The 27760-nt window shown below is 43.0% G+C and overlaps 1 protein-coding gene across 1 annotated transcript in view; it reads right to left on the bottom strand.

Moving 5' to 3' along the window:
* Positions 1 to 2541: 2541 nt before the first annotated feature.
* The window catches only part of Usf3 (upstream transcription factor family member 3), a 49271-nt gene continuing 24052 nt past the window's right edge, over positions 2542 to 27760 (bottom strand). The window contains exons 5-7 of the mRNA XM_057764019.1: positions 26050 to 26132; positions 18188 to 18284; positions 2542 to 14866 (exon numbers count right to left, since the gene is read on the bottom strand). Of these exons, the coding sequence (XP_057620002.1) occupies positions 8466 to 14866; positions 18188 to 18284; positions 26050 to 26132 (6581 nt within the window). The 3' untranslated portion in view covers positions 2542 to 8465. The remainder of the gene's footprint in view (positions 14867 to 18187; positions 18285 to 26049; positions 26133 to 27760) is intronic.

The raw sequence follows: 27760 nt of genomic DNA, 5'->3' as shown, positions 1-27760 counted from the left end.
TTGGTTTTTCGAGACAGGGTTTCTCTGTGGGTTTGGAGCCTGTCCTGGAACTAGCTCTTGTAGACCAGGCTGGTCTTGAACTCACAGAGATCCGCCTGCCTCTGCCTCCCGAGTGCTGGGATTAAAGGCGTGCGCCACCACCACCCAGCTTCTTCTTTTTTTTTTTTTTTTTTTTTTTTTTGAGACAGGGTTTTTCTGTGTAGTCCTGGCTGCCCTGGAACTCACTCTGTAGACCAAGCTGGCCTCTGTCTCCCAAGTGCTGGGATTAAAAGCATGTGCCATCATTGTCCAGCCATATTTCTTCATTTGCAGCAAGATGACAAAATATTTCTAATTTGTTCAGAAATGATGCAAAACAAATCAACACAATTTGATTTAGAACAGGAACATACTATCCAATTTTCTTGCACTAAGATGTCTGCTAGATTTAAACACACACACACACACACACGTGTAGTGTGTATTAAGTGTGAATCTTCATGGCTACTCTATAACATCAATTAAAAAAAACTAGGATCTAGCCTAATTGAATCATGGATTTCCAGAAAAGTCCCTGAAGCAGAAGGTTTTCTGCATCAGTCTGGATGCAGGCTCAACAAAATGTTTTCTCAAGTACTTGTCATGGAGACAAACAGTTAACACAGGACAAGGAAAGACTAGGTGTGATGGCTGATCCTGTCACCTTGATGAGATCTGAAATCACTAATACACTCCTTTGGTCAGTTCTTATAGTGTAGACCTTTCTTAAAATGATCAACTGAAGACTCCCCCCCCCCACCCAGGGTGGAAGGCACTTCCTGGTGGGGGCCCAGCCACAAGGAGGTTCTGGTAAAAAGCTGTGGCCTTTCACCTGCCCGCCTGCACCCTCACCGCTGAGTGAATCCACCCTCTTGCTGCCACAGCTACCGCCATCATCTGCTTCCCTGGAACTCAGCCCCTTCTTCTTTCCAACACGAACTGAAGACCAGTGGCTCTCTAGGATTAGTCCAGGGCTTCCAGCACCTTCGACTGCTGAGGTATCCAGCCACTTGAACTGAGTAGCTTTTTGACAGCCCATTGTGCAAGAGCCAAGCATGACTCATGTAAGCTAACCAAACAAATTCCCAATTACCCCATATATATGTGTGTGCATATATATAGGCATTTATGCATGTATCCATTCAATCAATTCTGATCCTCAAAGAAGCCTAATATTCAAAGCATAAATGAGACCAACCCCCAAGTATTTGCTGCCCAAATGCAAGCGAACACATTACCTTGGAAGTACTTTTTCTTTGTGTGATGCCAAGTTGCTCTTTTCTAAGTATTATTTGTTCTGAATTGGGGATTGATCATTTCTGCATAATTTTTACCCCATCTGAAAACAATACATTGATCTGTAGATAATCAAACCCAGGGTCTTGTGCCACACACATAAGCCCTTATCACTGAGCTACGCTTCAGCCTTAAATGTCATATAATTTTAGCCAGATGTAACAGTACATACTTGTGATAGCAGCAGCTCGAAGAATAAGCAGGAGACTAGTTGCTTCTGGGCCAGTGAGGGCTACGTATAAAACAAAAGCAAAACAATATAAAGCTTATGTAAGTTTATACAAAACAACTTTATATAGTTTTGTATAAATTTTTATACTTACAACTCACTGTTTCCCCCTCATAAATTATACTTGGTAAGCTTTTAATTCAGTTGATAAAGTTAGAGTAAAATATCCAACTTTCAGTTTTTTGTTTTTTGTTTTTTTTTTGCTTTTTCGAGACAGGGTTTCTCTGTAGCTTTGGAGCCTGTCCTGTAACTAGCTCTTGTAGACCAGGCTGGTCTCGAACTCACAGAGATCCGCCTGCCTCTGCCTCCAGAGTGCTGGGATTAAAGGCGTGCGCCACCACTGCCCGGCTTCGGTTTTTTTTTTTAGGCAGGTCTCACTATGCAGCTCTGGCTGCTTCTGTCTCCCAAGTGCTGGGATTAAAGGTGTGTGCCACCATTCATGGTCCCCCAACTTTATTTAGATTTAATTTTTAATTATGTACATCTAAGTGGGTATGAGCATGGGTGCAGATGCCTGAAGAGGCCAGAGGAGGGCGTTAGATCCCTCAAGCACGAGTTACAGGTGGTGCAAGCACCTTACATGGGATCCTCTGCAAGAACAGTATGTGCTCTTCTCAGCTAGGACACCTGTCTGGCCTAATATCAGCTTTCATCTCAAATTCCTACGCTTTAGTTTCTCCCGCTACTCGGCTGAGTGTTCAGCCTCAATCATCACTGAATACTCTTCCATATGTGAAATCCTAATTTGACTTTTTCTAAGGAATGTACAGGTGTGCCCCGATCATAACTGATTTACTTGAGGTGTAATGCTTAGGAAAACATGCCCACCAGAAATGTGCCATGGCATCTTTTCAGACAGAGGGAAAAACTTAATTATACTACTTCATATGTGAGAGAAAGTGATCTGCAGTGAAATGGGGAATGACCAGGAAAAAAATTGAGAATTCACAATGCAAAAATTGCAAAGTTTATTTTCTTAAATAAAATACTATATCCATATCCATACAAATAATTATTACAACCATTAAAATGTTACATTTAACAATAAAAATTTCAAAACTTTAAACAAGAGCATGTTTTGGAATATTCACATCCTAATACAATGCATTTGTAAAAAGATGTCAAAATAAACAGGACCTATTCTTATTTACAACTGTAGGACAATCCTGATCCTATTATACATATCTGCTCTGTATTCCATTACAAAACAAATTAGTTTCCATCAGAATTATAAACCAAGTGCTTTACAGTCATAGGACACAGTGCACAGAAGACAGACTGCTGGCCGGGCACAGGCACACAGACTACACCACTGGAGACTGCTGGCCGGGCCCAGGCACACAGACTACACTACTGGAGAACTAAAACTTGTGTTTTCCTGGTGCTTGCTGACAGTAAGCATCACAACCAGTGTATCTATAAATAATCTGCGAAAGTAATCATGTTCTCCTCAATTTTCAACCTTTTTAAAAAAACCAAAATGAACACACACACATGCACACGCACGCACGCACGCACACACACACAACCTGCTGAAAGTGGATGATGTTTCCTTCACATTAACACAACTGCAGCATCTTAAGCAACACTGTCTGGTCCCTTCTCAGAAGTTCAACAGCCTGAAAATTTACCACTATCATCAAGCCCTGTGCCCAGTGACCTTACAGATGGAAACGACTTTAAGACTTCAGGAACAGGGGGGAAGAGAGGTCTCAGAAAGAGTAAAGACAAAATTAAATGGGTCAACTTTAGTTTCCTATTACAAACTGCATGGACAGCTGTACACACAACTGGGCCAAAAGGTTAAAGATTTTTTGTTTAAAAACGTGCTACAAGAGAGGTTTTGTCTATGTTCATGAACTTTAATGACAGATTGTGCATTCATCCAGAACAGCTTGCAGATCATGCCCGGCATTCTCAGCCTAAGCTGAGCTATGTTTATGATGCACCTGTCGACACACGTGTGACCCCCTCCCCACAAAAACAATTACCGGGTAGAGTTTATGCCAACGTGGAAATGAGGATGTGGAAGGACGGCCTGCCTCACAAGCTCAGGTACAGGTTCAGCAACACAACTTGCTAGCTACTTTGTCAACAATGGCTCAGAGGCGGTAAGGCAAGAGCGAGAAGCACCGGCTGTACTGATTATCTAGGTGTTTGGTCACACAGCATGTGCCATCCCTGTAGCTCCTTCGCTGCAGCACAGGGCCGGCTGGGTGACATGTTCTGGGATCTGGTCTCAGGAATCAGAGGCACAGTTTCAGGAAAAGGGCAGTGCCAGGGCAGACGTGTGGGGTCAGAACCAGAAACTCTGAGCCCAAGGTCCTCAGTGTTTTCCCAGCCCACATGGACTGTCTCCATCTGAGCACTGTGAGCCCCACGGAGCTACTAAGAACTAAGATTTTACTATAGTAGAATTCAGTACGGCACGAGCAGAATACTGAGTATAGTCAAGCAAAAAACAAGCAAGCAAACAAAACAAACCAACAAACAAAACCCTTGCTTTTTGGTAGAACTTTGGGAAAGAAAACAAAATGCTGACATTCAGCCTGAAAGGCATCTTTAGAAAAAATTAATTTGCATATACACATTGCAAAACAACCACTCAGACATTAAGTCCATACTAGTTTCTCTGGTCATTGGCTAATGGTCGCCCTCCAGATAGAACAGCCAAAGGCACACTTCTTCCAGCTAGTCCTAGACGACAGACCTGGAGTGCCTTTCAGGCATTGAGATACAGGCTCAGAGCTATTCTATTTTGGTTCCTCCTCTAACCTTTCCTTCCACCACAGGGGAGAAGTTTACCAACTTTAAACTAATGGCATTTTGAGGAACTGTTGCTGTTTAAGAAAGAGGCATAGGGGACCCACTACTACACACTGGTCTAATAGAGAGGGTGGGCCCAATCACATTCCAACATGGAGGCATAACTGTCTCGTGGACAAAGCCAGGCTGCCTGCCATCTGCTCGATGTGGAATAGCTAAGAGAGCTTGAGCCTACACACCTGTGTGAAGGAACGGGAAAACCAGAAGCACAGTAACAGTCTCATTTTAATGTTTCCATTAAAATGTATGTCTACGGTGGTTTTGGGGTGTAAGTTTTAGCCTCTCCATGAGATGGCTAACATTAGAAGGCAAGAGCAAGGCAAAAGAAGTTTCCTTAAAATGCTAACAGACTGACGTAAAAAGCTAACCTCCATTGCAGCTCTGACCAGTATCTGGGGACTCCCAAGGCTGGAGTTTAGACCCCCCAGCCTTCTGACATCACACCGCCACCACTGGGAATCCTGCCCTCCACTCTGACGGGGAGCGACTGCTGCCGTCTCAGAGCTGTGCTAGTGAAAACAGAAACAGAACTGGAGAAATACAAGACTTATAAAAACCCAGTGTCTATTAAAAACATTAAAATGGATTTATTTCATCTATAGTTGACATATTTAACAAATTCATTGAAGTACACAAAGAGAAATCTAAAACTCTTCACTTCATCAGAACTTAACTTTGGAATGCCCAAAGGAACAGAGCATGTTTAGTGATCCTGTATGATCAACAGTCAGAACAAAATGAGCTAATCAATGACTCACTTAGGAGGCAGACATGATCTTGTGTACTTCCAGAAATTACAGTTATCTGTGGAAATGCTTTACATAGTCATGTTAAAAGGTTAGGACAACATGAAACTTATAACCAAATTTGACTGCATTTTCTGCCATTACTTCAACAAAAGTTTTATCTTGATATTACCAGAAACCATTTAAATTTCTTCCCCAAATCATTTAGCTTTAATTATTAACACTAATAAGAACCCAGACTTTTAAACCAAGTGCAAACTCTTTCTCATCCGAGTCCATGCATGAAATGATCTCTAACACACAGTGCATTATGTATTTAATTAGGGCCACATGTGAGCAGGAGCCCAATTATTTGCAGACTTTTACATCTCACAGAAGGCTGAGATCCAGACAACCTCACAGCACTCTTCTTGGCATGAAAACCCCGACAATGCAATGCTATCTCAGGACAGAGCTGAGCTGCAGACAACCAGATAAAAATAACCCAAAGTCTTAACAGGCTTAGAACTTAGTGCCACAGTCACAAATGGAGCTTCTCTGCTGGGTGGTGGGGTGCACCTTGAGTCCCACTACCTAGGAGGCTGAGGTGGAAGTTCTGCTTAAGCCCAGGAATTCAGGGCCAGTCTGGACAACAGAGCAAGATCCCTGTCTCAGAAACACAACACAAAACTGGAGTTTCTCCACAGCATGCAACCTTGGTTCCAATAACGCAAGCCTGCCCTTCCAAACTCAAGAGCCATCATGATGTAAGGATGCATGTGTGAAAGACGGCCACTAAGAGAAGGGGGAGGGAGGGGGAATGGCCATACAGAACACTACCTTTAATGAACTTGGCAAACTGGGCCTCCAAGTACAAAGACCACTCTGAATATTAATGCTTAAAGCAATTCATAAATGATTCTTTTTCCTCAGCAACCTTTCTATTGTGGTGTACATGAGTTAAGTAATGCAACTGTGAACTTCTCTTCTCCCCCAGGAACACTATGTGGGAGGAAACACTGGTTTTCTCTGTTCACCAGGAAGGGTGATTTTCGGGCAACAGAAACTGACAAGGCACAAGAAGCCCTTTGCTGGGCCCTTAGACAGGCATTCAGTGGCGACTGCTCTGACCAGGGCTCTGACCAGACTAGTACAAAATGAAAACAAACCAAAGGAAAAAACCCAAACCCTCTGTGGTCCTTGGGTTCGCTTCTACTCAGCCGACGGGCCCAGCTCTGCACCTGTCCTTCTCTCTGCATTCAGTTTTTACCAGAATGGAACAACAACTGAGAGCTAAGAATTTAAATGGTTTAAAAAAAAATTCAGCACATAAGTTTTTTTTCTTAGTTTTAAGTTCTCAAGACTTAATATATGTTTTAAAATTAATTACTAATTCAGTGGTGTTAAAAAACATCTACAGGAGGCCGGGCAGTGGTGGCGCACGCCTTTAATCCCAGCACTTGGGAGGCAGAGGCAGGCGGATCTCTGTGAGTTCGAGACCAGCCTGGTCTACAAGAGCTAGTTCCAGGACAGGCTCCAAAACCACAGAGAAACCCTGTCTCGAAAAACAAAAAAAAACAAAACAAAAACAAAAACAAACAAAAAAAAAAACAACAAAAAAAAACATCTACAGCAGGACCCTTTTCCTCCTACCAAGGTGCCTTGTCCAACCTTGATATTAGGGTTTCTGTATAGTTCTATTGTAACTTGTTATGCAGTGTTTGGTTGATATCCCTGGGAAGGGGAGTGGAGAAGTGGATCTAGAGGATAGAGAGGTGGAGGGGAGATGGAGGGAGGGAAACTGCAGTTGGGATGTAATGTATGAGAGGATAATAATATTAATAATAATCTTTAAAAAACTACAGCATGCTTTAGAGCAGGGGTTCTCAACCTGTGGGGCTCAACTAGCCTTTCACAGGAGTCGCCTAAGACTCTCGGAAAACAGGTGTTTACATCATGATTCACAACAGTAGCAAAGTTACAGTTAGGAAGTAGCAATGAAAATAATTTTATGGTTGGGGGTCACCCCAGCATGAGGAACACAGTATTAAGGGTCGCGTTAGGAAGGTTGAGAACCACTACTATAGAGCAAGCCTCGATTTCCCATTTGCAGATGGCAGTCCTGCTGTCTTTTCCAATTTGTTCACTTTGTTTACCATGTACAATGTGATCTGCATCTCCAATAGCAAGGACAAGCTAGACTTGGGAACCTGCTTTCACACGCACTCACACTCATGAACTCAGATACACAGAGAATGTGTTTTTGTGAAGCACCATTTCATACCTACAAGAAAAATAATGAATTCATTTTCTTATTATAATTGTTATGAAGAACAATAATGCAATTTACAATGCAATATTTAATATAAATAATCAGTAAATGAAAATACTGAGACAGCTTAAACCCCTATTCAGAAGTATCTGAAAAGGCTCAAATGTGTCTTCTAAACACAGTATTCACTGAGCAGTTCTAATATTTAAATGATTGTAAATTAATTTATTTCAAGACCAAATAAATAGAATGAAGAGAGAATACTACATCAACTCAACTGATGAAGCACTAATCACTAGGTGACCCTAGGAAAAGCCACAATACAATGTCTGTTATTCTTTGGCCTAATGCAAAACCCAAGTACTAAGTGAAAAACATTTCTGTATTTTATCTTTGCTTTGTATTTTTAAGGCTCATTGTCTAAGGAAGACTTTTACTTTCCATGATCTTGGCACATTAAAGGATAATGTGACTCCCTATTTTGAAGAACAAGACATGAAATTTAGGTAGTTCGTTAAAATTATAATTAAGAAAGAAGACTCTGTAACCAAGTTCAGGAGTCAAACACTTCATATATTTTTTATCTGCTTGGTTTTATGTATGGGAATTTAGCCCACTATCAATTTATCACCTACCGTGGCTGAGAATTGTTAGGTATTGACATCACCGAGTGATGAATCACGTTTTTTCAAGTTGCTTTTACTTTTGGATTTGCAAACCATCTCAACTATCTATCTTATAACTTATCAACAATTGATTTTAGAATCTCAGCTCCTTCCTACCATCCAGCATGTGCCAAGATCTCTTCAACATCTTGTTGGTTAGTACTTAGGGAATAAAAGATTTACAAGTCAAACTTGGAAAGGTAAATCATTTAGATGATCAAAGAAAGTACATCACTCAAAAATAAGAGGTGATTGTTTTGATAACCCTGGTGTATGCATCTTCTCTGACATGGCTCCCTTGTAATCAGAAGCTAACTGAAAAATGGTTATCCAAAACAAAGACACATACCCACACAAACTCCCTCAATGCACACGTGTACATACAAGAACAGCTGTCAACTCAATCCGAACCTTCGCATTTAGTCTCTCTGGATTTAAACAGCTGAGCTGCAATCATGACCTAAGATATGGCTTATGTTGTGAGCAGGTCTGTTTGAGGACTGCTTGGAGGAGTCAGAAGCAGAGGAATTTGCTATGGTGAGCAAAGGTGACATCGCTGAGCCATCAGGAAGAGCTGTTGCTATTTCCGGAAACAATGATGTCATATTGAAATTGGATAGGTGAGAGTTGGCCATATGCATTGGCGGCATCTCAGGGAGAAGGGGAAAGCTTGGCTGAGCGAAGCCAACGGGTCTGGGAGGAGATAAAATGGATCCAAATCGGTTGTTTAAACTTCCACTGTTTACTTTCTCTGTGCTAGGATTGGAGAACATTTGATTAGAAAAATAAGGGATTGAAATGTCATTGGACAGAGTAGGATGAGCAGGAGAATAGGGCGGGTAGAAGGAAGGTAGAGTGTTTTGGGGATCTACTGGGATGAGAGCTGGAGTTCGTGTGGCACTAGGTTGGGTAACCTGTGGAATGAAGGAAGTATTCGCATTTATTGGTGGATTCATGCCACCCTCGGGAATAAAAGGAAAACCAAAATTTTGTGACAGCGTATGCTGGTCAGGACCTGAATTATCGTTAGGGACTTGTGGACTCTCTGGCATGAAACGAACAATACCCCCTCTCTTTTCTGCAGCAGGTTGCTGACGTCCAAGAATCATGCTGCCGCCAGCAGGGAGAGGAAGGTGAGGAAGACTTGGGTCAAAGACACTACTGTGCCTTTGATTTCCAGATCGATTCCTTTCAGGTTGGCGGATTTTGGAACCACTGCTGTCTTGCAGGGGATGTCTTGACCTCTGGGCAACTGAAGAGTTAGCCTGACGTACAGGAGGCCCTTGTTCAGCATTTCCATGAGATACAGACGGGTGTGGCAAAGTTGGCCTTGCAACCCCATGCATGTTGGATGTGACCGGAGGAGGGTTCATGTGGCTCTTGGTCCCATGACTGTCAGTAATCCTCATGGGATTGGACTTCTGTACAGAAACATTGGGACTTGTGTTTCGACCTTGAATATCTCCTGAGGAAGAGGAACTTGAAAAAGGAATATTCAAAGTGCTGTTCCTGGTGTTAATTGCACCTAAAGACATGTCACAACTCTCCCTATTCTGACCTTCACTCTCTCTTCTAATATGAACACTTTCACGAGTTGGGGGACAATTATATTCAATTGTTGAAGATGGACCACATTGTGCATTCCTTGGATGTTCTGAGAGTGACCTTTGGCTCCCAATGACCTGGTCACCAAGGTGAGGAGCAAGTAAATTCTGCATGAAACTCTGGTGACATGTGTTCTCACTGTCCCTTGGTGGTACAGCATTTCCTGCTGGGACGCTTTGAACTGGTGGATAAGATAACCTCTTTTGTCGGTCGATTGGTGGTGGGCCAGTGTTCTGACTAATTCGAAAAGCCTGTGACTGCATACTTCTCAGTGACGGCACAGGGTTACCTATTTCATTATTTCTTGAAGATTGTACTTCAAAATTACTCTGGGGCTGTTGGCTGGCTCCTGCTGGTTTGAATGTCTGACAATCAGGAAGAGGGACAGCATGGTCCATGCGACCCTGCATATTATGAAGTGCCAAGCTTTTATTTCTGGGAACATCAATATAACTTCTCATTTCAAGCTGATCTGAAACCCTTGAACCCTGAATCGACATACCCATTCTCTGTTCCGAAGTTGAAGATGACTTTCCAATGAGAGCCTCAGCAGAGTAACTGGACACTCGGTTTCTCTCTGGCCTGTGTGGAGCACAGGTCATGTCTGAAGACCTGGTCACAATACTGGGTTGGGACACCATTTGCTGCTCTAAGCCTCTTGGCGGCAAAAGCCTCTGCATTGGATTATGACCGGATACATGGTCAGAAGAAACTGCTGAACCCTGCTGTCTGCTTCCAACATCCTGTTGCTGGTGCAGAATCTCTTGACTGATGTGGTTCTGGGCATGGTTATGGTGGCCCCGGCCAGTTGAAGAGTTTTCACAGCTCTTCTCTGGCTGGGAACTTGCAAAGTGTTGCTGCATCTGTTGTTGCATCTGTGGATGGTGAGGATGTGGCTGACTACTCTTGGGTCTTGACTGGTCAGTCCCATGGTGTTTTGGTTGTAAGGACAGCTGAGAGGCAGGAGTGCCCTGAACTAGATTTCTCTTCTTCTGCATCTGAACTTCCTGTTGTAGAGTTCTCTGCTGGTGCACAATATGGGGCTGGGAGTGGACAGCACTGTCTGCATGAGGCACATGATGCTGCAGCTGATATAAGTGATGCCTCTCTCTTAACTGCCCTGCTTGCTGCTGCTGCTGCTGCTTGATGTAGAGATGGTTGGTGTGAAGGTGAGACACTGCTTGAGCTGGTACATGCTGCTGCAGGGCCTGCAGATGTTGACTTGCCTGAGTTTGTTGCTGTTGCTCAGCAACTGGAGGCTGAGAACCACACTGAACTTCAGTCTGTCTCAATGCAGGCGCCACAAAGTTGTTACCAGGAGGGAAAAGCCGTGTAAGGCCGTCTCCATGAGCTGGGTTGCTAGCAGAAACAACTGAGTTTGAAGAGTTGGTAGGGATCTGACTCCCCATCATTTGGGTTTGATCAGGAATGCTGTCTGGAGTCCGGCTCATCAGGGGCATACTTTCAAGCCTCAGAGGGGCTGGCTGACAGTGCTTTTGCCGTTTGGCTGAAGACAGTAGAAGATCATCTTGTACAGCACGCTTTGCAGAATCTTTCCGGCTCTCCTGACTCAGCTTCGAGTGGGGGTCTTGAGCCTGTGGATTTGGTACGGCACTACTCATGCTGTTCAGCTGCTCCTGGGGATGGTCTGTCATCAGAGGTGGTGCAGGAGGCTGGCTGCTGTAAGAGCTGGATACAACAGGCATACTAACAGTTACAGGAATAGATGTTTGCTCGGAAGTCTGCGATAACCCCGTGCAGCTGACCAGAGGATGGCTGACGCTGCTCTGATGGACAAGATTATTCACACTTAAACTGGTCAAACTTGGCGGCTGAGAGGCCGGCACCTGCAAGGAGGCATTTGATGATTTAATTCCCAGAGAACAGCTCGATTTTTCGAGAGGCCTATTGACTGTGACTTCCACTGAATCCTGAGAGTTAAATTCATTTGGTGTTGCATCTGCCGGTCCCGTGCAAGGCTCCTTACGGATCTGTGTTTTAAAAGGCTGCTCTCCTTCTAAAGAGGTTTCAGAAGACTTGGAAGTAACCTCCCTCATCTCAGTCTGTGTGCCAACCCTTCCCTTCTCAATGTTCTCCTGGTCCAAAATAGCTCTTGCTGCCAGGGCTACGATATCGGTTTGCTCTGCAAAGGTACAGCTGTCACATGTGTTAGCTGTTGTACTGCTGGTCACGTCTTCGCGAGCTGTTTCGGGAAGCATAGATGCAACCGAGAAACTACGACTGCTGCCAGAGCTGGTCGACATAGGAGAGTCAGCTTGCCTACCGGTGAGCAAAGAGCCATTAATAACCTCTTGATCTGGAAGACAGGAGTGGTGCTGTGGAGGATCTCTGTCATCGTTTATCAGTAACAGTTCCTGCTTGGGATGCAGACCAACATTAGAATCACCTATCTTAGAATTATCTGGAGAAAAATCCGGATGATCCATCTGAACAGAAAGAGATGGTTTCTGAAGGTCTTTTTCTTTAGTAAGATCGGATAGCAGCATTGTTAGACCTTGCCCCTTTAAAGGCCCTGCTGCTTGCATGGTGTCCAGTGAATCCTGCTGAATGGGGCAAGGTTCTGCCACAATTTCTACTTCAGAAATACAGTCAGCACTTGAAGTGCTTGTAGTGGATGACATACCAGAAACCTGAGAAACCAAAATCTGGGATTCGATAGGAGATGGACTCAACACATTGGTTGAAGTACAGGAGTTTGTAGCTCTGGACAAGGCTACAGTAGTTGGTGGTGTGCCCTGAGATGTCTCTTGCAAGATGGGAGGAGAATCTTTGGATTTTGCTGGGGTCACTGCAAACTGTTCATTTGTTTCCGATTCCTGGGAGGATGAGCTACAGTCCCCTGCTGACTTAGGTTTGGACACAGACTCAGGGATTACTGATTCAGAATTCAGAATGTCCAAAGAATGTGAAGCAGAAATATTAACACTCTTTGCCTGGGACACAGCAACAGATGGGAGGCCACCAGGGAGGCTGTTCAGCAGTCCATCACTACATGATGGCTCTGCTGAGCTGTCTGTTCTAGGACCATCTAGCTTGCCCACATCTCTGACTGAATTCAGGGCACATGCTGGCTTGTTAGCTGCTAAGTGTTTCTTGGCACCTGGCTTCTTGTTCGGTCTTTTTGATTTCATGGTAGAGGGCAAACAAGTGACAGTGTTTGCTGAGGAAGCTGTTGCAAGACTGTACGTACTGGGTAGTGTGGCTGAATTATCTGTTGTCATGGTAGGTGCTACAGTGGTTAGTGACACACAGTTAGCTGGGCTGGGCTGACTGTTTGCAGAAGTCTGAGGATTAGCAGACTGGCTGATAGACAACTGTACACAGCTTTGCCCAGCCATCTGTGATATGCTTTGATTGAGGCTGGCCAAAGCCCCAAATGTGTTCAGGGCAACATTGGTATTTGGATCTTCGCTGGTGGTAGGTTGAATAATTTGCATAGGGCTTTGATTTGTAGTTCCTGATGAAGACATGACAGGTTGCAAAGCAAAGAGCTGCCCATTTAAAGAAATGGTTTGAGGCTGCTGTTGGTTTGACATGGTAACAGAAAAAGTTTGGGTTGAGTTAGATGTGGATAAAGATGAAGGTCTTGGTAATATGTGGACAAGATGCTTTCCTCCAAAAGTCTGTGGGGCTGGCACATTATTATGAGACCCTATTATAGCACTGGCTCCATTAACAGGAAGTCGAACAGGACCAGGATGGGGAGCAGAGAGGAGTGGCAATGGGTTCTGATTGGCTGCCTGTATGATGACAATCTGTTGGCCTACTGTTTGGTTAGGAATCTCTGCCCTCATCACTGTTGGGCATGGGGTTGTGCTGGGTGGCTGAAGAATAATGACATTTTGGTTACCTGGAGCCGCAGTGACAGCTGACCCGACTGGCTGAGCCATCTGAATCACTTGCATTGTTGAATTCAAGGGAAGGATATTTTTTGGAGGCTGAGATTTAACTTGTGGCTGGGCAATTGGTGGCTGCATAGGTAAGGGTGGACACGAAGGCAAAGTGACCACTACTTGCTCAATTGGCGGCCCATCTGCTGGAAGGGAATTATTTAAAGTGATGCTTGGGGTAGGGTTGGTGTCAGACTCATTTAATACTGGAGTCACAGCAGAAGACGGTGTCTGGCTTAAAGGCTGAATAGTGTTTCCAGCCATTTGCAAAGTAGTCCATGTTGTCTGTGTGTTTCCAGCCGAAGAGATTCGGGTAAGGCTATTGATGTTTTTCAAATCTGAAGCACTAACACTTGAAGAAGGCAAAGAACAAGAAAGGGTCCAACCACTGTCCAAAGGATTTGCAGAAAGACTGCTTACTGGGAGGGTGGTCTTCACTACTCTGTTGGGAGCTGGTGCCACCACTGTCGTTGTAGTTGTTGAGTCTGCCGCCTTGCTAATGCTCACCGGAGAAGAATCACCTGTAGATCTGGGAGGGCCAGGGCTTACTGTGGTGGTAACGGACACAACAATGGTGTTCTGCAAATCTCCACTGAACTCCTGCACACTCGGGCCAGATCTGGTTCCATGATGCACTTTAGAGGCAGTTGCTGAGCTGCTGGAGGAGGTGCTTGTGACACACACAACTGTTTGCTTTGATGATTTAGGGCTCTCTTGCCCATTGCTATTTTCTGAAGCATTTTGATCATTTAGGCATGTGTGCAAGGAACGATGTTGGTGAGGGTCAGGACCAACTGAAACAGTGATCAGTGAGCCACCACTGGCACCAAGCACACTTGGTTGGCTTTCAGAAGTAGAAAGTTCGAGAATATTTTGAGCAGAAATGGCAGCGGGAAGACAAAGGGGAACAGGCTGGTTGGCAGCCAGCGCAGACACTGTAGTCTGATGCCACGGCTTGTTTTCAGAAGGGTAAACTCCAGAAATAGACACAGGAGTCACAAGCTTGCAGGTCCTCTGCACTGGCACCACATTGGCGGTCTGCTTTTGCAAGCTGTGACCAACATTAAAGGTTATTCCCTGAACGGCTGTCCCCTGGCTGTTTCCTCCAGGCTGGCTCCCATTGGAATAAACAATGATGTTTTTCTGGACCTGGTCACTCGGAATAACAACCGACACCTTTGAGTTTTTCAGATTTCCTTTCCAGTGGATTGTGGGGTCATCATATAAACATATGTCATTTGCTTTCAATAATTCAATATATCGGCCATTTTCTTTTTGGATTTCTTCCAGTTGTTTTCGTAGCTTTTTAATTTCTTCAGCTAAAATGTTAGAAATGAAGATGTAAAATTACTGGTGAATGTCAGTGACTATAACAACTTAAGCAAAAATATATGTACTATGCCACTAATTCCAATTCTAGCCTTCAAAGGCCTTAGCAGAGCCATGAGCTCTCTGCTGCTATGAGGTTTTCTTCTAAGACTGACACCCCAAGCCTTCTTTATATTTCTTTTAAACTATACCTTTAAAGGACAACCACTAAAAATCTCCTAAAGTGTACAAGTCTCAACATTCCCAATCCAAAATTTCCCAGTAGCATAGATAGCTAACAGATGAAACGGGGAACACAGGCTGATTCCTGGGAACATGCTTTTGATAAACTGAAAGCTCTTTGCTCAGGGCTCTATCTAAGCTCAGGGTTACCACAACTGACAGGCCTCTTAAATGAACCCTACGGAATGCAAAGGTTACATTTGAGCTGAACAGGCTTCAGCCTGATATAGTAGCCCAAGGGTGGCCAGAATGTAATAGATAGATATCCTCACAGCTACCATGGATGACACTTGTTTTATTTTCAAGACTGATTGGTATAACTCTTAATTCTGCTAATGTCCCATCTGACTAACAAAACCAGGTTAAAACCATGTTAGACACTACCATCTCTTTTGGCAAACAGCTTTGGAATGGGACCTCTGAATTTTCAGAGTTGGATCTTTTGTGCTGTAGGGGCCCACAGGTGTGAGTACTATTCCACCTTGACTAAAGGTCAGAGAGTTTGAGCTTATTTTTACTCTTTCAAAGTTGTTGACAATAGGTGTGGCTACAAACAAGAGATCCTGACCTTGGCTGTCCAGGAACTTGTAACCAGGCTGATCTTGAACTCACAGAAATTCACCTGCCTCTGCCTCCTGAGTGCTAGGATTAAAGGTATGCACCACCATACCAATAGCACCAGCTAACCAATATATTTTTTTTTTTTGTTTTTTTTTTTTGGTTTTTCGAGACAGGGTTTCTCTGTGGTTTTGGAGCCTGTCCTGGAACTAGCTCTTGTAGACCAGGCTGGTCTCAATCAAACCCCCAGAGATCCGCCTGCCTCTGCCTCCTGAGTGCTGGGATTAAAGGCGTGCGCCACCACCGCCCAACTAACCAATAGTTTTTAAACCAAGGACCAAAACTGCAGAACTCTGATTACTGGCCAAAGAAATGGGCAGATATCTAGTACTAGGTAAAGAAGTGACATTCTGAAGTGACTGGAAGGTCACTACTAAATTATAATATTACATATAATGACGTTATCTCTCTCTGTTTGTGTGTGTGTAAACCCTTTAAGAGTCTTTTTTTTTTTTTGCTTTTTTCGAGACAGGGTTTCTCCGTGGTTTTTGGAGCCTGTCCTGGAACTAGCTGGGATTAAAGGCGTGCGCCACCACCACCCGGCTTCCCTGTAAGATTCCTATCTGGCTAGAAGCTTTCTGATAAAGCATACCATTGTCCCATTAGGAGTCTATTAAAAACTCTTCTGGACAGAATTATGCTCTGAAAGAAAAGCTGTCTCTCCTACAGACTTTATTATAAAGCCTGCCTGAAACACAGCTTGGCACAGTGCTCTCTCTAACACTGTCCTCTACTCTGCATTAAATAAAATCAACTATTTTCTACCAAAAGAACAACAACAACAACAAAATGCGGGGGTCAGAGAGTGGATAGAAAATAGCACAAAAAGAACCAGAGAAACAAGGATCACAACAGAGATGACAAAAGAGCCAGAGGAGGCTGCTTCAGGCTCTGCCCCACCCTGGCCTGGCTGCTAGGCCTTTCCCAAGCCCTGTGCATCTGGTATTTTTTTCATTAGCTTCCCTTTTCTCTAAGGTAACATGACACTTTGACTTAGCTTCGTGCTCTGAGCCAAAGGTGCTATCATGGGAAAAGTCTATGGATCATTCTGGCCTTCAGAGCATCTTAAGGGGTGCGTCACAGTGTTCCCAAACACCAATATATCTAACTACCTGCTGTAACCACCCATGAGGGTTTACATCATCACAAGAGGGCTGACTTAGGAAAGCAACTATTTAACTGAATGTAAGGAAGAATCTGAATGCTGGCCTCCCAGACATGGCTTCCAAAACCATTCTTGCCCATCACAAGCAGCATAGCAGAACACATCCAACTTTAGTAAAACGTTATGCCTTTTAAGGTGGTGTTATGATTTCAGCCACCATATGGCTGACACTGCCGGGTTCCAGGGCCATGCATGTGCGTACAAGCCCTCAGGCTTGATCCACATGCGGCATGGTTGCATCATCTACGTTTGACACAGCTGCATGAGCCCTTGTGCGCATGCGTGAGCTCCGTCATCTCAATATGATATAACCACTTTATCCCCCTGTGCACATGTGCTAGGCAGCCCTTAAAAGCTGGTTGCACCATCTTCAGCCCTCTCTCTCTCTCTGCACACCGACCTTCACCAGGCCTGCACACACCCCCAATAAACTCCTAAGTGGGTTTGTTGGGTGTTCTGTGTTTCCTTCTCACTCGCACCAGGTAATTTCAGGTGGTCTACTAGGTTCTTTTCAGAACCACAGTAAGTGGCCACTCCAGTCTTCTACCCTGCAATGTGTCTCCTTTCAGCTTCTCTCCAATACTGTGGGAAAAATCCAAACCCACAGCAAGAAAGTTACAACTAAAAATCAAACATTGTTAAATGATATGGAAGTTCAATATATACTTTATATTAATGTAAACAATCATGAAATGAATATTTTGGTTCTCTAAGTCAATACATTGCTAAAACTTAGCCCAGATTGACCCTCTGATTTTGTTTATAGGTCACACTGGGCAGAACTCCTTTATGAGTCAGAGCCTTGTGATAGTCTCCTAACTGCAGGACCCAAGTGGACAAAGGAGACTGAACACTATTAGTTTCATGGCTTAGGCAAACATGAAACACACAGAAGTAATCAAAATTGAAGTTATGTGCCAGGCGGTGGTGGCGCACGCCTTTAATCCCAGCACTTGGGAGGCAGAGGCAGGCGGATCTCTATGAGTTCGAGACCAGCCTGGTCTACAAGAGCTAGTTCCAGGATAGGCTCCAAAACCACAGAGAAACCCTGTCTCGAAAAACCAAAAAAAAAAAAAAAAAATTGAAGTTATGTATTTCTACAAGATGAAATTAACCAAGCACAGAGGAGGAAGGAGTTCAGATACAATGATCTCATTTGCAGTGATATTCTCTTGGGATCCTTGAAGGCTGGTCTATTCTGATTTGAGGGTTGGAGGAGCTTTTCATGTCCTCAAATGCATGTTACTGCAACACAAACACCTAAGCACAGTCTAACAGGAGACAGCAAGACTCCACACAGCTCTACCTTGTTCACTGTTCCCTCCATTAAGCAGGAGTTCATCATTTTGCCGCTTCAATTCTGTTATATACTTAAAGGCTTGGTCCAGGATCATGTTCTTGCTCTGCAAAAGAAAATTAACCATTTAAACATTTCATTAACAGGTAAAATCTTTGGATTTAAAGGTTTAAAAAAGATTTAAATAAAGAACACTTTGAGAAATATAGGTATTAGCTCTTCTTTGAAATTCTGGTAGAATTCTGCACTGAAATCATCTGACCCTGAACACTCCTCCATTGCTGGTGGGAATGCAAACTTGTACAACCACTCTGGAAATCAGTATGGTAGTTTCTCAGAAAACTGGAATCAACCTACCTCAGGACCCAGCAATATACTCTTGGACATATACCCAAAAGATTCTCAATCATACTACAAGGACATTTGTTCATCTATGTTCATAGCAGCTTTATTTGTCATAGCCAGAACCTAGAAACAACCTAGATGCCTCTCAAGCGAAGAATGGATAAGGAAAATGAGGCACATTTACACATTAGAGTACTACTCTGCAATAAAAAACAATGACACCTTAAAATTTGCATGCAAATGGGTGAAAATGGAATAAAAAAACATCCTGAATGAGATAACACAGACCAAGAAAGATGAACATGACATATACTCACTCATAAGTGGATACTAGCTGTAAAGCAAAGGATATTGAGCCTATCATGATCCTAGAGAAGCTAAGTAACAAGGTGAACCCTAAGAAAAACATACATAGATCCACCTGGAAAGTGGAAATAGTCAAGATTGCCTGACAAAATTGGATGCATGGGGGTGGGAGTAGAAGGGAGGGCAGAAGGGGAAAAGGAGGGGAGAAGAGGAGGGGGGAGAAGAACTTGAGGGAATGGAATAGTCGAGATGGAAGAAGGACAAAGATGAGAGCAAGGAAAAAGATATTTTGATTGAGATAGCCACTATGGAGCTAGCAAGAAACCTGGCACTAGAGAAATTCCCAGGAATACACAGGATTACCCCAGTTAAGACCCTAAGCAACAGAGGAGAGGGTGCGTGAACTGGCCTTGCCCTGTAGTCAAATTAATGAATATCTTAAATATTACCACAGATCCTTCATCCGGCAACTGATGGAAACAGAGGCAGAGACCCCAAAGTCCAGTTGAAAAATGGGAGGAGTGAGAATATGAGCAAAGCGGTCAAGACCATGGGTACACCCACTGAAACAGTTTACATGAGCCAACTCCAGCCAGACAGGGAAGGAAACAGCATAGATCCAAACTAGTTCCTCTGAATGTGGGTGACAGTTGTGTGGCTGGAGCAGACTGTGGGGACACTGGCAGTGGCACCAGGATTTATCCCTACTGCTTGTACTGGCTTTTTGGGAACCTATTCTCTTTGGATGGATACCTTGCTCAGCTTAGATATAGTAGGGAGGACCTTGAACCTTCCCAAAGCAATGTGCCTTACCCTCTTTAAGGAGTGGATGGGGAGTGGAGTGGGGAGGTAGGAGGGAGAAGTGGGAGGAGGGGAGGAGGTTGGTATGTAAAATGAAAAAAAGATAGTTTGTTTTATTTTTTAAAAAATAAATTAATTAAATTAAAAAAAAGATTTAAAAAAGTGTAAGATCTGTATCCCAGGAGAACAGAACAGGAAGTGTACTCGGACCTTCACATGAGTATGAACACGCACACACAAATACACCCACATACACATGTATGCCTGCAAACACAATACAAATAAAGTCAAAATGCTTGGTTCCTAAAATATGATACCTAAAGTTGTCCTCTGGCCTCCACATGCATGCATGCACGCACACACAAAATTAGGTGTAAAGATTTTGTAAGATACACAGGAAGCAATATAAAGGAAAATCAAAGAGACTAAGGAAGGATCTTGGTGATGGTAGTATGTGGAAGGTTTGTATGTACCACTTCTAATCTGTAATGTGATGGTATTTGGAGCTGAACTCTGAAAGGGCTCTACCTTCATGAATGGGATTAGCACCCTCACAAGAAGAAAGAGATGGTGAGATGGTTCAGCAGCTAAAGAACACTGACTGCTCTTGCAGATGAGCACCCTTATATGACTAGACAGTCTGGAAAGACGGCTTGGCAGTTAAGGTCACTCATTGTTCTTGCAGAAGATTTGGATTTTGCTGGAGGAGGTCGCTTGCTCTTTTACCCTGCAAACATATGTTTCATAGCAGGGTTTGTTTCCAAGAACCCACACAGGGGCTGACAACTGTCTCTAACTCCAGTTCCATTGGCTTCAATAGTCTTTCTGGGTTCTTCAGTGTCCTACACATAGACATAAATAATGATTAACTATTTTTTAAAAAATCAGTTTTTTAAAGTGTGGCAATCTTTCTTTTTTTACCATGTGCATACATAATTAGGACTAGATTTTTTTTATTTTTAAAGTTTTTTTTTATTAATTTTGTTTCTGTCTTTATGTGGGTTTATGCGCATGAACGCCCAAGGAGGACAGAGTTGTTGGATCCTGCTGGTCTGGAGTTGCAGGCATTTGTGAGATGCCTGACAGGGGTGCTGGGGATCAAACTGAGGTCCCATGCAAGAGTAGGTCCTACTTTTACCTGCTGAGCCATCTCTACAACCCAAGGATTGGAATCTTCATTTTGGACTCCTCAGCCTCCATAACAGTGAGGTTGAGTGTTTTTGTAAAGTCACTGATTTGTTACTCAAACAGGAGCCTGTACTAAGACACTGTTTTTTGGAATGGAAACTTTGGGAAGGCCTCTCTGGAAAGGACAAAGCATATGCTGAGGCTCTCTGGAGGAAGAAAAACCAAGTCATGGGTGTTGGGGATCTCCAGCTCAGGGCCCATTCCAAACCCTGCCCTCAGCACACAAGCAGCAGCTCCCTGGAGTTGCCCTCTCCAGACCCCTCCCAAAGAAAGCCCACCAAGGGTCAGTTCCTCCTCTGGGGCAGCCCAAGACCACGCATACAGGGTATTTAAGACTTGGTTGCCAGACCTACCAAGATTTTCTCTCCCACCTTTCTGAGAGTCACCCAAGAGTTGCTTTGCTCTGTTCATTAAACCTGGACTTATTAATTTGGCTTGATTGGCTTATTGCATTGGTGGAGGATACCTAATAATCAGGGATCCATACTTATCAATGGGGTCAAAAAGCAAAGGCACTTAGGCAAGGTTGACCTTGATTTATTTGTATTTTAATAAATAAAGTTTGCCTGAAGATCAGAATGCAAAGCTAAGCCACTAGAGGCCAGGGAGTGGTGACACACACCTTTAATTCCAGGGAGACAGAGGTGGCTGGATCTCGGTGCGGTCAAGGCTGCCCTGAGGACACAAAATCAATCCAGAAAAAGATCCAGGTGGTAGTGGCTCACACCTTTAATCCCAGTGTTTGAGAATCACACACCTTTAATCCCAGCAGTAAGGAGGTAGAGACAGGAGCAATATGGCTGGAATATAAAGGAATATAAAGGGGAAGAGACAGAACTCACTGAGTGTGGAGTCTGAGGTATGGTGGAGACACAGTACAGTCTGGGCAGTCTGAGGATCACCCCTTTGGTCTGAGGTGTAAAAGGTCTCTCTAGTGGCATACAGCTCTGCTTCTCTGATCTTTCAGCTTTAGCCCTGTATCTGTCTCTGGGTGTTTATTTTTCATGCTAGACTTATGTGTGAAGACAGGAATGGTTGATGAGGTATACTGTAAAGACTGAAGAAGGGGCCACAGAAAGTCTTCAAGACTGTGTCAAAGGTCAGATTTCAGATTGTTCTCTACAGCCTCAAGTGTCCTAAAGAATGGGTTGAGAAAGGGATATTGCTTGACTGAGTCTTGGTGCCATGCTCTTACTATATCCCATTTCTACACTTGTTTAAAGGCTAGATTTTTACATTAAAGCATGTTTTTATTCTTAGATATTTTGATGATTTATTTTATATTTCCAATTATATGTAGGAGAAAACGTTGTGTGCAGGTGCCTACAGAGTTCAGAAGAGGATACCGGATCCCTTGGAGATGGAGTCACAGGTGGTTGTGAGCTACTTGACATGAGTGCTGGGAACAGAACTTGAGTCTTCTCATCAGTGCTACAGTTGTAATAAACTTTAAGACTGAAAACATAATATGGGGGTTGGAAGATGGTTCAGCCACTAAAGCACTTGCCATGCAGGCATGACCACCTGAGTTCTGATCACCAGCATGGGGCATGGTAGATCCTGTCTGAAATCTTAGCACTGGGAGACAGAGACAGACAGATCTCTGGAAATCATTGGTTAGTCAGTTTAGGTGAGTCATTGAACTCTGGGTTCAGCGTGAGAGCAAATCTCAAAAAAGTAAGGTGGAAAGCAAACTAGGAAGACAGCTAACACTGACTGACCTATGGCTTCTACACGCAAGTGCATGTATACACACACACACACAAACACATAGACACACACATCACATAAAAATACACAGAGAACAAAAACATATGCATATGGCAAAAATGTAAAAAATATCTCTATGCCCTTGCTCTCCAGATCCTATCCCAGAAACAATCATTATTAAGTATGCATATCCTTCCAGAAATAATCTATGCCATTATGTTCTTTGAAAGCCCAGACAGGGCTGCTGGGGAGGTGGCTCAGTGGATAGCAGAGCTCTCTGTACAAACATGAGGACCTGTGTTTGGATCCCCAGCATCCATGTGTGTGTGCCTGCAACCCCATTGCTGAGGATGGGGAGCAGAGACTAAAAGATTGCTGGGGTTTGCTGATTGCCAGCCTTGACAAAAACAAAACAAACAAAATCTGAATAACAACAAAACAAACAAACAAGCTCCTGTGAGACAGGAGAGATCTCTCAGTGAGAGATCCTGTCTCAAAGGAATAAGGTGGAGCACAAAGGAGGACACCCAAGGGCCTCCTCTGGCCGGGCACCTGCGTATGTGTACACATCTCCACCTCCACTATCTTCACACACACACACACACACACACACACACAGAGAGAGAGAGAGAGAGAGAGAGAGAGAGAGAGAGAGAGAGAGAGAGAGAGAGATGCGATAAACATTGTGGTATACATTTTACTAAAGATATATCTTATAGGCATTTCCACATCACATTTGGGGACTAGCTGACTCTTTCTAACGACTGTATTCCTTTTATTTGCCAGTTTATAACTAAGAAATATTTCAGCTATCTACTGGCTACTTCTGGTTTCTTTCTTTTGACTAAGTATGTGGTCTTGAGTTACTAACTTCTACTCCAATCATAGTATTGATATTTCCCATCTTTTGTTGTTCTCTCATGTATCCATCACTGTGATTTAGAGGCTTGATTGAATAAGCTTCAGCTCTGGGTTCCTTTAATTGATTCACTACAGAGACCCAAGATGCACACCTAGGAATCTCTCAGAGAAAGAAAACCAGGCTACTTTTAAAAAGACAAATCAAAACAAAACAAAACAAAACTCAACCAAACAAGAACAACAACAAAACCCCCACATATTTATTAAAATTTAATCCACCCAGCAGGGATAAAAAGAAATTGAAGTGTCATGGAAGGCACTATGGAGGAACAAGCTGATCCAGCCTTAAATTCCCACAATGTCATCATGGAAAAGCATCCACCATCATCCTACTGGAGGAGGGTGAGGTACAAGGCTCTGTTGAGGGGCTCCAAGAGAGGCTTACTGAGTAGGGTCCAGCACCTCCCCACACCCACACATCCTGAACCAGTGGATAACTTTTCTTCCTGCTCTGATCACACAAGTATGTTTATTTTCTGTGAAATTTGAACTAGAAAATCTCAACCTCAGGGACAGCTGAAACACAACTAGCCAAGATAAAGATCCTAAGTCAACATGGGGCAAAGCAAAATACTGTGCATAGCTCTAGATTCTCCGGCCCTGCCTGGACATCTCCTAGAAGGCCAGTATCCTGATGTTAGGAACAAATCTCTAACACCCCCAGGCTGAGACTTAGAACGGTTGAATTTCAGTCCATTTGAGTGGGTGTGACCTGGTGTTGTGTCCGTCCCTCAAGTCAGACAGGCCTCCACGACCTCAGCGGGAAAGAAAGAGATGCTCTTGTGCAATCGCTTTGTGAGCCAGCTCGAGGCTCCTTTTCTATGCCAGAGACAGGACAACCAGGCACCAAGGCAAGCTCCCTGATTGCAGGCTGGGTCCACCTTATCCTATCCTCTGACTGGAGGGGGCTAGCTCAGGGTCGCACCCAGAAAGTCAGACTAGATCCATAATGAAAGAATTATGAGTGGGCACAGGTTTGGGTGCTGGTCACTGAATAAGCACCACACCTGAATAGACCTATACACCAGCCTCTTCCATGAGGGCAAACTTTTCTTCTGCAAGAAAAAAAAGGGGGAGCATGATGTTGGGAGGAGGTGGGAAAGGGAGTGGAGCTGGGAGGAATTGGGAAGGAGTTGAGGGTAAATATGATCAAAATAGATTGTACAATGAATGAAATTCTCAAATTAATAAAAATGCCACATCTTTAAAAGATGGAGAATGATAAAGGAAGACATCCATGTCCTCCTCTGGCCATCACATCGGGTGTGGTCAACACACACACACACACACACACACACACACACGCACGCACGCACATGTGCACAATCTCAAAAGTTTAAAAAGTATACAGAAACTAAGAAATGAAAAACTATCAGCCGGGCAGTGGTGGTGCACACCTTTAATCCCAGCACTTGGGAGGCAGAGGCAGGCGGATCTCTGTGAGTTCGAGACCAGCCTGGTCTACAAGAGCTAGTTCCAGGACAGGCTCCAAAGCCACAGAGAAACCCTGTCTCGAAAAACCAAAAAAAAAAAAAGAAAAACTATCAAAGGAAAAAGTTGAGAACAGCTGTCTATGAAAGCTGTGTTAAGGCTAGGAAGCAGGAAGAACATTGACATTGATTTTTTAATACTATTTACTATATACACATATTTATTTACATAGATTATTTAATTAAAATTAGTTTAAAAACTACTACAAGTTCTCAGATTCCAACTGCAAAGGAATACTATATAGTCACGAGGAGAGATGATCATATGAGAAAGCTATCTACAACTAAAAGCTCAGGATGACTCTGAGTGGAAATGATCAAGTCAGGTTCCAAAGTAGAATTGACACTCACTGATAATAAAGCCATATCCAGATGGATGTGCAATATTTTATTAGTGATCATAACTTGAAAGTGGGATGTCAATTTTTGTTTAGTTTTTCATGATTACATATTACCTGAATTATTTGTTTTGTACTCAATGAGTTTTATCTTCATTATTTTAAGAAATAAAAATTACCTTCATTAGAGAAAGGTATCATCCATTAAGTTGAGATTTACAATTAACTGGATTTAATAAGTCATGAAGAGACTAGATGTGAAGGAACCTGAGGCAAGAGAATATTGAATTCTGGGCTAGATAGCAATACCCGGGACATGTGTGGAGAGCATGAGGAATAAATCAAAAATTCCTAAAAGACTCTAGGTAAGAATTTTAAAAGCATAAAGAACATTGATGATCAGAAAGCAATGATAGAAAACATAGTAGATCATATCAATCTAATCATTGGCTACCTTAGACTACCTGGAAAATGAACAACAGTCTAGTAACCACATGGTATATCTGACCATGTAGAAAACTGTACTAGGAGATTATTAGAAACACAAGAAAAATTAAAGAATACAGATAAATGAAATGAATGAAAATAAAGCTATCAACTTAAAACCTCCCCTGGTCCTTGATAAATGACAGAGAACAACAATAATCATTCTAGAAACTAAAATAATTGAGAGCACTTTCTACAAACAAGTAGAGAAAAGAAATACAGTGGATAGCTACCTGTTTTGGGGGAGAGGAGAGGACTACCTATTTCAGAGGATGAGGGTACCTACCTGTTTCAGAGCAGGGGAACACGGGATCAGTTCTCCTATTCTGTTTATCCCAGCATTGATTTTCTTCTTTCTGTGCCTCTCCACTAGAAAGAGGAAAAACACATTATCAACCTTTATACTACTTGGTCAAAGTATCTAATTTCTCAGGGCAAAGGAACTGTCAGGAAAGAATATACAGAAGAGTCTGGGGGTCTGCAGCTCAGTGGACATGGAAAGAGAATTGAGCCCTGGGCCAAAAATCATTATTTACCCAAACAAGAAAGGTTGTGCATAAGCTTTCTAAGAATAAAATATTTTAAATCAAAATGATAAACATTGTAAAGAAAACCATAAATAATAACAACATTAAATTATAAAAAGGAATTATTATTATTAGGTCATCTTTCCATTATAATTAAAATAACTAGTAGAGATTTACTGATAAATTTATTTTTCAAATTCACTTTTATCTTGTTTCATGTATAATTTATTTATTTTAGAGCACGATTAATAAAAACTCATAGAGAGAAACTGGGGTTCAACTTGAAGATCCGAAAAGCAAAACAGCCAGCTACTGGCTCTTACTTGAACCTCAGTCTGAAATGATGATCCTGTCTCCAGGAATCTCAGAATGAGACTGTGTCTGAGAGCTGTCTCCTCCCGTTTTATAAGCCTCTCTAGGGCTGGGAGTAAAGGTGTGCAACACTGGGATTAAAGGCATGCACCGCCTGGTTTCTATGGAAAACTAGTGTGGCTACTGGGATTAAGTGTGTGTGTTACCACTCCCTGGTCTGTAAGGCTGACCACCAGGGCTGTTTTACTCTCTGATCTTCAGGCAAGCTTTATTTATTAAAATACAAATGAAATGCCACTACATGGGCACATGTGTGCGTGTATGTGTACAGCACATACATGAGGGTCAGATGGTGACTGGCTGGAGCCAGTTCTCTTTCCATCATGTCTGCTCCAGTTATCAAACTCAGGTTACCCTGCTCAGTGGCAAGCCACGTCACCTGCCGAGCTATATCACAACAGCCCAATAACCAAATTGAAAGAAACCACTAAGAAGTTACCAAAAAATTGTGTCTTTTGGGCAAATGAGACCTTTCTTTAAATTTTAAGATCCTTAAAACACCTAGTGTAGGATGACTAGGCCCTTTTGGAATAGAAGCAGCTGTTGGCTGTGTCTTAAAATATATCAGAAAAGGTACTGACTTGGTTTTCTAGAGTTTCTGGGACGCCCACTCTGGCCAGGTACAATCTTTTTCATCTAAGAAACAGAGTACAAGCTAGCTATAACATCAACTTAACATAGCCTAAGATCACCTTTTAAAAAAGATAATTTTAATGAAGAATTATCTAGACCAGGCTTTCTTGTGGTCTTATCTGTGAGGGGCTGTTTTAACTGCAAATTGATGTAGTAAAACGTAGTTCATTGTGGGGGACTCCATCCCCAGAATGATAGAAGAGAATGTCCTGAATTACGGTATAAGAAAGGAGAAAGGTAGTTAAAAGCAAACAAGAATGTATTGCTTCTTTGCTCTTGATCTTGAATGTATGTGACTAGCTGCTTGAGTTTCCCTTGGTGACTGACAATAACTTAGAACTTTAAGTCAAATAAATTTGTTCCTCCCCTATGCTGCTTTTGGTCAGGATATTTCATCGTGGCAACAGAAAGGAACTAGGACAACTTGTCAATTAACTACCAACATGTTCCAGACTGACACACTAA

This window comes from Chionomys nivalis, chromosome 3 (assembly GCF_950005125.1).
Source record: "Chionomys nivalis chromosome 3, mChiNiv1.1, whole genome shotgun sequence".
Lineage (NCBI taxonomy): Eukaryota > Metazoa > Chordata > Mammalia > Rodentia > Cricetidae > Chionomys > Chionomys nivalis.
The sequence above is the reverse complement of the archived record's forward strand: the minus strand, read 5'-3'. Positions and strand labels throughout refer to the sequence as shown.